We start from the raw sequence: 13,225 nt of genomic DNA, 5'->3' as shown, positions 1-13,225 counted from the left end.
TTTTTCAAGGAACCTCCATACTGTTCTCCATAGTGACTGTATCAATTTACATTCCCTTGGTATCCTTTCTAATGCTTGCTTTGGGTTTAGTTTTCTCTTCTTTTTCTGGTTTCTTAAGATGTAAGCTTAAGTTACTGATTTGAGAGCTTTCTTTTTTTGTAATATAAACATTCACAGCTATAAATTTCCCTCTGAGAACTTCTTTAGTGATATATCATATGTTTGGGGATTTTGCATTTTCCTATATCTTAAATGTTTTAAAATTTCCCTTGTTACCTCTTTGATCCATTGGTTATTCAGAAGTGTGCTGTTTAACTTCCACATGCTTATGAATTTCTCAAATTTTCTTCTGTTATTGATTTATAGCTTAATTCAATTGTTCTTGGAAAACATATTTTATATGATTTGAATCCCTTTGAATTTATTGTATTTTGTTCTATAGCTTATTATATAGTTTGTCTTGGAGAATTTCCTGTGTGTGCTTGAGAAGAATGTGTATTCTGCTTTTGCTTAGTGGTGTATTCTATAGATGCCTGTTAGGTCTAGCTTGTTTATAGTTTTGTTTGTTTTCTACAACATAGTTGCTCTATTGGTTTTGAATTACAGGGTTATCTTGCAAGGACTGTGAATGCAAGTTATCTTAAATTCTTTTTCAAACTCAAGTGCTAAGACTGAGGGGCCATTATATGGTGACCAAAATTTGCATTGTGTGCCTGTTTCCTAGTAAATACATAGCTCCTCTATAGCTGTTCTTCATAGCTCATATTGGGTTATATGCATCATCTTTGTGTGGTAGAGACTTATTTTACACTGGAGAAGTTTTTAAAGAGAACCCAAAGATTTAGGTTTAATGCTTCCTTACAGATCTCCCCAGAAGTGAAATTCTTCTACTGTAATCAGTATTGCTGAGGGGATAATTTTCAACTTTAGTGGATATTTTCCTGTGTTTGGAAGACTGCTTTAAAACACATTTTAAATATTATGGAAATGAATATATTACTTTTTTTCCTTGGTAGAACGAAAGGGGTCTTGGTCAGAGAGGAGGAATTCTAGTCTGGTTGGCAGAAGATCACTTGAAAGGACAACAAGTGGAGATGATTCTTGTAACTTGACCAGCTTTCGACCTGCTACTCTCACAGTGACAAATTTTTTTAAGCAGGTATTGTTCTGTCATGGAGGAATTCTAGGGGGCTATTCGTACTTAAATTTCTTGTGATTTCAGAAAAATCATAATTTTCCATGCATTACATGTACATGTAGTAATTGATTGTGATTTTAACAAGTTAAAAAAATTAAGAATAAAAAATATAAGAAAAAATAATATTATAGCTGTTTTTTCATCATTATATTTATTTAAATGTTGGCATTGATTAGTAATGCTTCCAAATCAATCATCCACATCTGTATCCTATTTCTTAATTTTAATATATTAACTTTTCTTAAGCGTTGGTATTTTATGGATTTTCTTAGAGCAGGTGTATGGTTACATCTGTCTTCCCCACTCAAGTTGTTTTTGACCTAACATACCACATTCATGGTATATAGAATAGAAATTTCAGGCACTAGTAGTGCATTTTTGTGCTAAAATTATTTTTATAGGTGAGTTTATAGGTCCAAAAAGTTCCTGATCAAAGATACTTTGTTCTTTGCAAGTATATTTCCTGTACTTGAGTCAAATCAGTAGTTTTCAAGTGCTGGTCATGATCCAATAATAGTGATGGAAATTTAGTAGATAACACCCAGCTTAAAAAAACCAAACAAACCAGTAGAATAGAAAAATAATAGTGCATTGCACTTAGTGAAGTTAAATATTGCTTCAGTAGGCTTTTTTCCCTCCAATTTTTGTGTGCGTGCATACCTGTCTATATGTGCATACATGGTGTATGTGCTACTGAATTTTGATGTAAAATGAATTTTATGCTCTGAATCAGGATCAGAAAATTTTGAAAGTCTGTCTAAAGTAACCAGAGGACCAGAACATTTTAAGGATGGAAAAAAATTTGTGTTAGTGTGATAAACTGGAGAAGGGTACTATGCATGTATTTTGGATCAGATTAAAGGAAAATGCTAAGTATTGCCTCAGAATTCCTCCTTCTGTGGTGTTATTCTAAACAAGAGGAGAAAATCCTGGCCTAGTGACACCTTATAACTTGAGAGAGCAAGGTGTTTAGGGCAGGATATGTTATGATTTGACAGCTAGCTGTCTAGTGTAATGCTACAGTTATATATCAGAAGCATTTACAGACAGCTGCTCTGAGAGACTCAAATGGAAAATAAAGCAGGTGAGAAGGGTCTGAAGTGGTAAGGGTCTTTTTGTTATGGATAATACTGCAAGAAAGAATCTAGAAAAGGCCACAGTGTTACTTGGATGAGGTGATAGGCCACATTTAGCTATGGAAACAGGGCAGTAGATTTACTTGTTACAGTGACACAACCTTGTAGCTGTAACATTTCTCTCTCTCTCTTCATCTTCAGCTGGTATATCACTTCTGCCACTATTTCCACAGCTTTTTTTTTCTTCAGCATGTTTTATTATTGAACTAGTATTATAAACTTGAATCAATAAGTCATCCATCCACCCACCCGTTCATTCAACAAATTTTTTTTTTTTTTTTTTTTTGCGGTAAGCGGGCCTCTCACTGTTGTGGCCTCTCCCGTTGCGGAGCACAGGCTCCGGACGCGCAGAGTCAGCGGCCATGGCTCACGGGCCTAGCCGCTCCGTGGCATGTGGGATCTTCCTGGACCGGGGCACGAACCCATGTCCCCTGCATCGGCAGGCGGACTCCCAACCACTGTGCCACCAGGGAAGCCCTCAACAAATATTTTTTGAGCATTCATCATGTACTAAACACTGTTGGAGACTGGTAACTGGAAACTGGAACAAAGTGATTGTGAAAACTTAAAAAAGGATGATTGCTGGAAATATGGAGCAATGGAAAGCATTTACACTTGACTTTTGTACAGTTCCATAATTTTTTAACTATTAACATATATGATTTTTATAAGTATTTTTAAATAGCTAGGATATTATGCATCAGGCAAGTGCATATTAAGTAAAAAGCAGAGATTAAAATTTTAATAAAGTAGAATTCAAGGTACAATTTCTCCTAAATGAGATACAGAAGGCAGGTTATTTATTTACTTATTTATTTGTTTGTTTGTTTGTTTGGCTGTGCCGGGTCTTAGTTGTGGCATGCGGATCTTCCTTGCAGCATGCAGAATCTTTCGTTGTGATGCACAGGCTCTTTGTGGCGGTGCGAACTTCTCTCTAGTTGTGGCGCACGAGCTCTAGAATGTGTAGGCTCAGTAGTTGCGGTATCCGGACCTAGTTGCCCCATGGCATGTGGGATCCTAGTTCCCCAACTAGGGATTGAACCCTTGTCCCCTGCATTGGAAGGTGGATTCTTAACCACTGGACCACCAGGGAAGTCCCCAAGTTTTTTTTTTTTTTTAATGAGAGATTACTGTCCGCGATTGAGATATAGTAATCAGGAGTGTTTATGTACAGATTTGAAATGTGTCAGGCCAAAATTCTTGGAAATACATAGAGATTTAAAAACAAAAATTAAATCCATACATTAGTTTTAAGGACATTTGTTCTATTTGTTGACATGTATAGAAGTTATCTGTTGCTTCAGGAGTACATAGCAGTACATGCAGTGTGGAGGGGTGAGTGTCAGCTAGGCTTATTCACATGTTTGGCTATTGACTAGGGTCAACTGATCTAGACTGACTTCTGCTGGGAAAACTGAAATGATTCAGACCATTTCCATGTGTCTCAGCTTCCACTCTTATACTCTAGCAGGCCAGCTTGGTCATGTTGTTATAGCAAGTGACAGAAGTTCCAGAGAGGGGGCAAGCTTACTTATGCAAATGCTTTTCAAGTCTCTGTATCATGTTTGCTTACTGATTAGAACAAGTCTCGTGGCCAAGCCCAGGGGAAAGAATTGTGTCCCACCCAACAAAAGGCATGGAAACAGACAGGGAGTAAAGAATGGAGGCCATTGATATAATCAGTTTAACAAGTGAAGTAGACAGAAATAATTGAATCTTGAGATAATCTGAATGTATTCTAAATAAGGACCATTTGAAAATCTGTATTCATTTCTGTACTCAAAAGGAGAGAATATGCTCTTTTAGTAACTGATGGAACATTTACAATAATTAATTGTATATTTAGGTCACTGAAAAAATCTTCTTGAAGTCAGATTCTCTAACTATAACTCAGTAAAACTAAAAACCATTTATAAAAGTATTGACAAAAATCTCCAACTACTTAGAAAATAAAAATCACTTTTTAAAATAATGGCATAAAAGAAGATCAGTTCTGTATCCTGTTTAGAATACAATTGTGAGCAAATGAGATCTGGCTCAAGGTGAGCTCACAGTGATAAAGGAGGCTTAAATATGTTTATTACCAAATAGGATAAAAAGACAGTATATGAATTATGCATTAAAAATAATAAGATGTCAAATGCAGGAGGTTTGGATTAATAAAATGTAAAGACTTTTGAATAAAAGAATAAAATCAATCTCTACCTATTTCAACTGTAAGAAAAAATATTACTTTAAATTGAGAATTCTTTGTTAATTGGACATGGTTCGGTTTTTTTGTCTCTTTTCCCCATTGATTGAGGTCTTTTTAGAGTTTTATTTCTGGTCTTATTATCAGGATAGTTGTCTTGTTTTTTTTGAGAGTAGTTTTTTGTTGTTACTTCTTTCTTTTCTTTTTCAAATGTAGCCAATGCTCTATATTTTGCATTTAAGAAATTTGGTGATATAAAGTTGAAAAGACAAATGAAAATTCAAGTGTAACAAATTTATGAGTGTCATATATATATATATATATATATATATATATATATACAAACACACACGTACATATATATGTCTGTTTTCTGTCTATATTCTTGTTTTCTTCTCTTTATCTCCCTCTAACTTGCATCATTTTTTCTATATTTTAGAGTGCCCTGTAACCCCTTATAAACACAGATAATGGGCTGTAAATAAATCTATAAAATTTAAAAATAGATAGAATATTATAGCTCTTAATACAATTTGAAAGCAAGAAGGAAGAAAATAGGTTAGCATATTTATTTTTAATCATAATTATATTAATTTAATTTTACTTTTCATTCAGACTGAAATGAAGGAAGAAGGGCAGGATTATTAATAGGCAATATAAACTTATTTTCAATGTACTGTATTGTTAAAATCTAATACTTTTTCCTCTATTTTTAAAATCAGGAAGGAGATCGCTTAAGTGATGAAGATCTGTACAAATTCCTTGCTGATATGAGAAGGCCATCTTCTGTTTTACGGCGACTAAGACCTATTACAGGTATTTTAAGATTTTGTATAAATGTGATGACAACTATTATCATCATTAATAATTGTATTTTTTATAATTATCTATTCCTTTTTTCAGTTATCTAGCCCATATGTGTTTCTGTGCTCAATACCTGTCAGCCTTCTTCATTTCATTATTCTGCTCTCATGTAGTCTAACAGTTTGGATGCAGGATTCAGTACCTTTTATAATTTGAGTACGGAAATGAGAATGATGAATAATATTGTGGCTTAAAATTATTTTCTAGAGGGAAAAAAATACATGTAATGGTAGATGTTCAGAAGTAGATTCATATTATGATCAGAGCAAACCATTCCAGAGTAAAACTATTTTGAAATCTACCAAATTTAAAGTAAATCATTTAATCTTCAAAATGTTGGCTTGTTTCTATACTAGATCCCTCTGGTTTTTTTCTTCTTTTTCGCCCTCTTCTTCCTTTCCATTCATTCATTCAGTAAGCATTTATTATTTTATGTCTTTATGTCTGTATTAGTAATTTGTAAGTTTGAGACTTGATAAGACAAAATAATTTAGAGGTCTGAGATGATAGCAATTTTGGTTTCTTCCCAGACTTCTTGCAAAAATAGGATCTAAATCCTTCCAAAAATACTTTTAGTGTGAAGTTGTTATTTATTATGTTTACATTGTTTTTATGATGTATTTTTATATGCAGCTCAGCTGAAGATAGACATTTCTCCTGCACCTGAAAATCCCCATTATTGCCTAACACCAGAGCTGCTTCAAGTGAAGCTTTACCCTGACAGTAGAGTTAGACCTACCAGAGAAATTTTGGAGTTTCCTGCAAGGGATGTCTATGTTCCAAACACTACTTACAGGTAGCACATTTTAATTTTGGAGAATTCTGAAATAAGATACTATATATTCTAATATTAATAGAGAGTGAAACTCTTCAAAAATCTTTTGTAGCTTTGTTATTCCATTTCTTCATGATTTTATTAATAGCTGTAATGTATTAAGCTATTGCTGTGCAAGAGGTATAATGTTAGTTACCTTACATACATTATCTTATTTAATGTTCATAGCTTGAGGTAGGTATTACCTTCATTTTAGAAGTGAGTAAACTGAGGGATAAAGAGGTTATACTTTACTGTGTTGGAGCTAGCATTTGAATTGTGGGTTGTTAGGTTAAAACATTTGAACTCCTAGTTACTGTATTTCCTCATGTGTTCTTATTAGCAGAATCTAGCATTACACATCAATCATATGTATGTGCCTGCACTATGTTCTAACAATAAACAATATTTGGTGATTCTACATTACTCAGAGAATACTTGACACAAGGTTATTGGATAGGCTTTTAGGCTGAACCTGGATAACTCCAGGGGTACCATTTAGATATACTCTTTATGAATGAAGCTCCCTTTATTTGTGAATGCTGAGACCATGACTTGACATGTCTATTGGGATACCCAACAGGGCCGCTCAGACATAAGTTTCTGCCTAGACTTCCCCATCTTAATGTATTTCACCACCGTTTACCCAGTTCCTGAGGCCAAAAGTTTTGGAATCAAAATGATTTCTCTCCTTTTGTTATTCCTCACATTTACTCCTCCACGAAGTTTTGTAGGCTCTGCTTCAAAATGAATCCCAAATCCAATACTTTGTACCTCCTCCACCTTTAAAATTCTAGTCAAGTTACCATCCAGATCAGCACTGTCAAATAGAAATATAATGGGAACCACATTTGTAATGTAAAATTTTATAGTTGCTACATTAAAAAAAATAGAAACAAGTGAAATTAATCATGTTATTCAACCCAATATATCTAAAATAGTATTTTAACATGTAATAAATGTAAAAAATTCTTTTACTTTTCTTCCACTCCTACTAAAAATCTTCAAAGTCTGGTGCGTATTTTACACTTAAAGCACATCTCAGTTCAGATGAGCCACATTTCAAATGCTCAATAGTCAGATGGGCCTAGAGGCTAGAATATTGGACAGCCGCTGATCTCGAATTTTGTGTACCTTTTAAAATTTGATCTTATTTCTACCCCTGCCTCAGTCAATTCTCAGCGTTGTAGTCAGAGAGATTTTTAAAAGATATAAATCAGATCATTTATTCCACTGCCTAAAGCCCTCCAGTGGCTTCTATTATAAGCAGAACAAGAATGAATTTTTTTACTGTAGTCTATAAGACTGTATGATCTGGCTTCTGCCTTTCTCTAACGTCATATCTTACTAATCTCTGTCTTGCTCATTTTAGCCTCAGTGGCCTTTTTGTTCATCCTTGAACAAACAAAATTCTGCCTAAGATTTTTTGATTTTTTTTTCTTCTCTTTGCCTATTATGTTTTTCCCCAGATAGTCACATGACTTGATTCCTTATTCAGACATGTATCTGCTTACAGGACATTCTCGTCACCCTAACTAAAAAGATCTGCTGCTTCCCTACTCTAGCTTTTTAACCTTCCTTGTATTTATCATTATCTGGCACTGTAATATGTAGTTATATGGTCATTTTTTGTCTTTCTCATTAGAATGTAATTACTGTAAAGGGCAGGGACTTGTCTGTTTTGTTTACCACTTTATCTCCAGCATATAGAATAGTGTACAAGCACATGGAGAGCACACAGTAAATACTTACTCAGTGAGTTAAGAAATAAGACATTGCACAGTGGTATGAATGGAATTTAGAGTCATGCAGATATGGGTGTGACTTCTGACTCCACTGTTTATTGTTTAAGTAACTTGTTTTAAGTTACCAATTTATTGGCACTCAGTTTTATTAATAAAATGTGAGATGATAATACCTGTCTTCTCTTGTGAGGGTACAGAGCGCAAAGCATTACACGTGATTGGCACATAGTGTGAGTAAAATTCCTGGAAGATAGGCTGAAGAAAATATATACTGCTTTTTCAAAAGAAACAGGTAATATAAGTATTCTCCTATAAATTATATATATAACTATTTAAAAGGACATGGAATAAAGAAGTGATCCAAGGTTTGTATTGAACAATTCAGAGGTTATCAACTCTCTCTCTTATCTAGTACAGGAATCTCATCTAGAACATTCCTAACTTGTGTTTATCTGTCTTTCCTCTGCTTGGATTATTTCAGAGACAGGGAAAATGGAACTGGGGACTATGAGGGGTCTTTCCTTTCATTTTCCTACTTACCTTTGTTATTTATTTACATATTTATATTTTTTAAACAAATTATATGAATATACTTAAAGTTCACATAGTTCCATAAGGCTTAAAATTAAAAACAGAGGTCCTTCATCTTATTCCTACCAACTTTTCCCTATGCTGATGTCTAATCTTTATTGTCACTCACTAGTAACTCTTTTTGATCCTTCTTTTGGTATTTTACTCTTTGTTTCTAAATAGCATGTTCATGCTGCTATTTCTTGATTCTTTTTCAAGATTTAACCCTGATATCTCCTCCTTAAAAAAATACATATACTTGCATAAATCCAGAAAAAAAATATACTTGTCAGCTCTGTAAAGCTTCATATTATCAATTATTTCCTTTCTTGCACCTTCCTTGGTCCCTTTGCAACTAAATTATAAGTTAGTATAGCAGGGGAAGTTTTCTAGGCTCACTAGCCTTACTGTACAGTTGTCATCTTAGAGCCTATTCACCGTTTTCCTAGAAATTCTGTTTGCATTTCTTTTGCAATGGAGTTCTTATCTCCTATATGTTTTTTTCTTTCTTGGTTTACTCATTATACTGAGAGCCTTTAGTATCTTCCTGGATTAGGGTGTAGGAAAGTACCTGCACATATTATATGCTTGATAGAAGTTAGTGATTATTATTATCATTGGCTTTATTACATTACATTTACCCAATCGTTACACAACTTGAGAGAGATTGGTTTGAAAGCTTAAGGATACTGGGCTTTTGGGGTATAATTGGCTAAGAGAATGATTTTTTTTTTTTTTTTGCGGTACGCGTCCCTCTCACTGTTGTGGCCTCTCCCGTTGCGGAGCACAGGCTCTGGACGCGCAGGCTCAGCAGCCGTGGCTCACGGGCCCAGCCTCTTGGCGGCATGTGGGATCTTCCCGGACCAGGGCACGAACCCGTATCCCCTGCATCGGCAGGCGGACTCTCAACCACTGCGCCACCAGGGAAGCCCGAGAATGATTTTAAAAAGGAAGGTTATCAAAGTCACTAGTGGCCTTTTTTGTATTATTACTTGGGCCTTCAATGTCCAGTGAGACCTGAATACCAAATCATATAGGTTGCTTATTCTACTTAGAACTGTGAAAAAATTTTAGTCTCAGGCAGCTAATATTTTTTAGGAATTTATAATTTTAAAAAAACCTTTCATTTATCTAGAAAATCTAGCATAGGTAGAAATAATTTTAGAATGACAGAAGGAGATATACTCAGCAGATATCAGCTGACACACAGATATCATAAAATTTTACATAAATTTCCATAAATATTTGTTGACTGAATTGTTGTATTGGATCACAATAATACTCTTCTAGCTGAGTTTGAATTCTTTCTACCTTCTGAGGCATGTTTCAAGGTATGTTTCAAGGTAAGCAGTGATTTCTGGTAATACATGTTAGTAGGAATTATGCAATCTATATGTGTACATTTTCCCATTGAATAATGTTTAAAAAAGAAAGTAAAGTTGACACAAGGACTCCTTTTAGTTTATATATAGCCATTATCTCTTTAACTCTGCACAGCAGCCTGCACAGAGCCAATGCAATTATCCCTGTTTTATAGATGACAAAGCTGACATTCCACAGGGTTCAAAATTATATCTGAATGAAACAGAAATTTAAGCAATTTTAGTGTGAGGGTTTTTTTGGTTTTTTTTGGCTGGATCTCATTGCCCTAACCAGGGATTGAACATGCACCCCCTGCAGTGGAAGCACGGAGTCTTAACCACTGGACCACCAGGGAAGCCCTATAAGACTACTTTTAGTTTATATATAGCCATTATCTCATTAACTCTGCACAGCAGCTTGCACAGAGCCAATACAATTATCCCTGTTTTATAGATGACAGAGCTGACATACTGTAGGGTTCAAATTTGTATCTGAAAAAACCAGAAATTTAAGCATTTTTAGTGTGAGTTTTAAGAAAGTATTTGCACATTGTATTTATTTTTAGTAGTAAACGTGAGTGTACTTTAAAGGGTTTCAAGGGATAAAAAAGATAAAAAAAATTATCGTCTGAGTAGAGGGAGAATGAATGGATGTGACTGATGCAAACATTTGACAAGTGAGAAATCGTAGGGAGAACTGTATTCTGAAAGTGGCAGATCTCCTATTACTTAACACCTATTGCTTCCAATTTTTATAGTTATCAAATAATTTAGAAAAAGCTATCTAAAAAGATATGTATGTAAAAAATACATTTTTTTAGTTTAATTTTTTATGTTTTACATTAAAATATGCTTTTAAAGATATTATTGAGATTTCTCTCTTTTTTTTAACGTTGTAATATTTTATTTCAAAAGAACCATTTACTTTTCCTCTACACATGAATTTTTTTTAACATCTTTATTGGAGTATAATTGCTTTACAATGGTGTGTTGGTTTCTGCTTTATAACAAAGTGAATCAGCTATACATATACATACATTCCCATATCTCTTCCCTCTTTCTCAAAGAGGTTTTTTTAAAAAAATCTTTACTAAGCTATACCTAAAGTTAGAGATTTTCACATTCAAGTAAAGTCTGTCTTTTTTTTCCCCACCACATGTGGTTGTTCACTTATTCTTTTAAAGTGTTAACAACAGAAGGGACTTGGTCTGTTCAAATCCTCTATAGCGGTAAATGAGGATGCACAGATACATGGTAGTTTTTTTTTTTTTTTTTGCGGTACGCGGGCCTCTCACTGTTGTGGCCTCTCCCGTTGCGGAGCACAGGCTCCGGACGCGCAGAGTCAGCGGCCATGGCTCACGGGCCTAGCCGCTCCGTGGCATGTGGGATCTTCCTGGACCGGGGCACGAACCCATGTCCCCTGCATCGGCAGGTGGACTCTCAACCACTGCACCACCAGGGAAGCCCTACATGGTAGTTTTTAGCAATTAGGAACTGAATAACATATTTCTTATTGTGCAAAACAAGTGGAGATAATTTATATCAATTGCTTGCTTTATCAAGAAAATACTTATCACTCTATCATAGAAGAAATGCTAGTGCAGTTGTTACATTAAGATAATCAAATAAAAAACTTTCTTACTCATGGAAAAAAAATTTTTTTGTTGAATATCTGAAATCACTTGAAAGTTAGGTAGTAGATTGTGTGTAATGCTACTCATGTTCCAAATTTGTACTTGATGACCACTGTTGCACTTGAGTTAAAAGATCATGGTACATCTAATTGAGCAAATGCCCGTGTGTTTTATTGACATCCAGTTTTTAAGAGATATGTCGTAGAGCACGATATTCTTGGTGAAACTATTAAGAGTTAGTTTCTTTCCCCCAAATAGCCTTAGTTGTAATCACCTATTGAACTTTCATATCTTTGTTCTTCTTCCATTTCGTAGAAAGACCGTATCCAGCAAATATGCTGTTACCAAGAATATAAGAATGAATACAGTGGTTCAGACTTGGTGACACTGAGAAACAAAATGAAAGGATGTGGTTCATTTTGATCTGGACCTTAGTTAGCAGTTAGTAATACACCCCCATTCATCTCTCAGTAATCCTTAGTAAATCTATATTATCTGTGACATTAACCTGATTATAGTTTTAAACTTTTTATAGTGGAAAATTACGAACATACACAAAAGTATATAGAATAGTACAATTAACCTCCATTGTCATTCTTATTTCATCTATTACCTGTTCCTTTTTTTTCTGTAATACTTTAAAATGAAGCCTAGTCATCATATCATTTCACCAGTCAGTCCTTCAGTTATGTATTTCTAACAGATAAGGACTTAAAAAAAATTAGCCACAATAACATTTGAAATGTTTTATTATTGCTTTATAATTTTACCCTGTATCAGTTTTCTCCTGGGTAGTTTAATAAGTTTATTGTATAGTGATTGAATTTTTTCCCTAAAATTCTGTTTCTAGGAATAGCTTGGTCAATCAAAATAAATGTGTACAGTTGGCCCTTCATATTAGCAGGTTCCACATCTGCAGATTCAAACAACTGAAGATTGAAAATATTTGGAAAAATAAATTCCAGAAAGATCTAAAAAGTAAAACTTGAATTTGCTGTGCTCTGGCAACTATTCACATAGTGTTTACATTGTATTAAGTATTAAAAGTAATCTAGAGATGATTTAAAATATGCGGGAGGATGTGCATAGGTTATATGCAAACACTTAACCATTTTATATAAGGTACTTGAGCATCCACGGATTTTGGTGTCCTCAGTGGTCCTGAAACCACTCCCCTTGGATACCAAGGGAAGACTATACTACTTATATTATGACATGAGAGCCATGTAATTCATGTTTCCTAAACTAGGTTATCATATGATGGTAGGTCTCCCTTCAGAGTTGGGGTTCTTAATACCATTTGGCAGTCTTATGAATCCTTTGATTCTTGTTTGGGAATAATCTTTCTGAATGTATAAAATGAAATAGGAAATCAATTATATTAAATAACAATTATCAAGATTTTAAGTTGTGATATGTTTCTTTATTAATGAATTAAATAACAAGATTTAGCTGCAGGTCTAAAAACTACCATATTCTCTAGGTAGTAAAAGCGTGAACAGTGTTTTAAGATGCCTGCAATAGTTGTGATATAAAGTCATGTATGATTTCTATTAATGACAAAGTCTCATGTATTGCTAATACTGGTATAGTTAGTTTCCTGCATTCAAAATTTGAGGAAGTGTAAATTTCAGTGAAAATTAAGGAGTATTTTTTTTTCCATTCAAGTTTTCGGTTCTCTGCTTTAGAGAGTATTGGTCTTTGTTTTTATT

The 13,225-nt window shown here is 34.2% G+C and overlaps 1 protein-coding gene across 3 annotated transcripts in view; it reads left to right on the top strand.

Moving 5' to 3' along the window:
* DOCK7 (dedicator of cytokinesis 7) overlaps window positions 1-13,225 on the top strand; it is a 214,816-nt gene that overhangs the window by 58,915 nt on the left and 142,676 nt on the right. For all 3 annotated transcript variants that reach the window (XM_060023043.2, XM_060023034.2, XM_060023049.2), the window contains exons 12-14: window positions 1,017-1,159; window positions 5,248-5,341; window positions 6,023-6,185. In XM_060023043.2, the coding sequence (XP_059879026.1) occupies window positions 1,017-1,159; window positions 5,248-5,341; window positions 6,023-6,185 (400 nt within the window). The remainder of the gene's footprint in view (window positions 1-1,016; window positions 1,160-5,247; window positions 5,342-6,022; window positions 6,186-13,225) is intronic.

This window comes from Delphinus delphis, chromosome 1 (assembly GCF_949987515.2).
Source record: "Delphinus delphis chromosome 1, mDelDel1.2, whole genome shotgun sequence".
Classification (NCBI taxonomy): domain Eukaryota; kingdom Metazoa; phylum Chordata; class Mammalia; order Artiodactyla; family Delphinidae; genus Delphinus; species Delphinus delphis.
The sequence above is the reverse complement of the archived record's forward strand: the minus strand, read 5'-3'. Positions and strand labels throughout refer to the sequence as shown.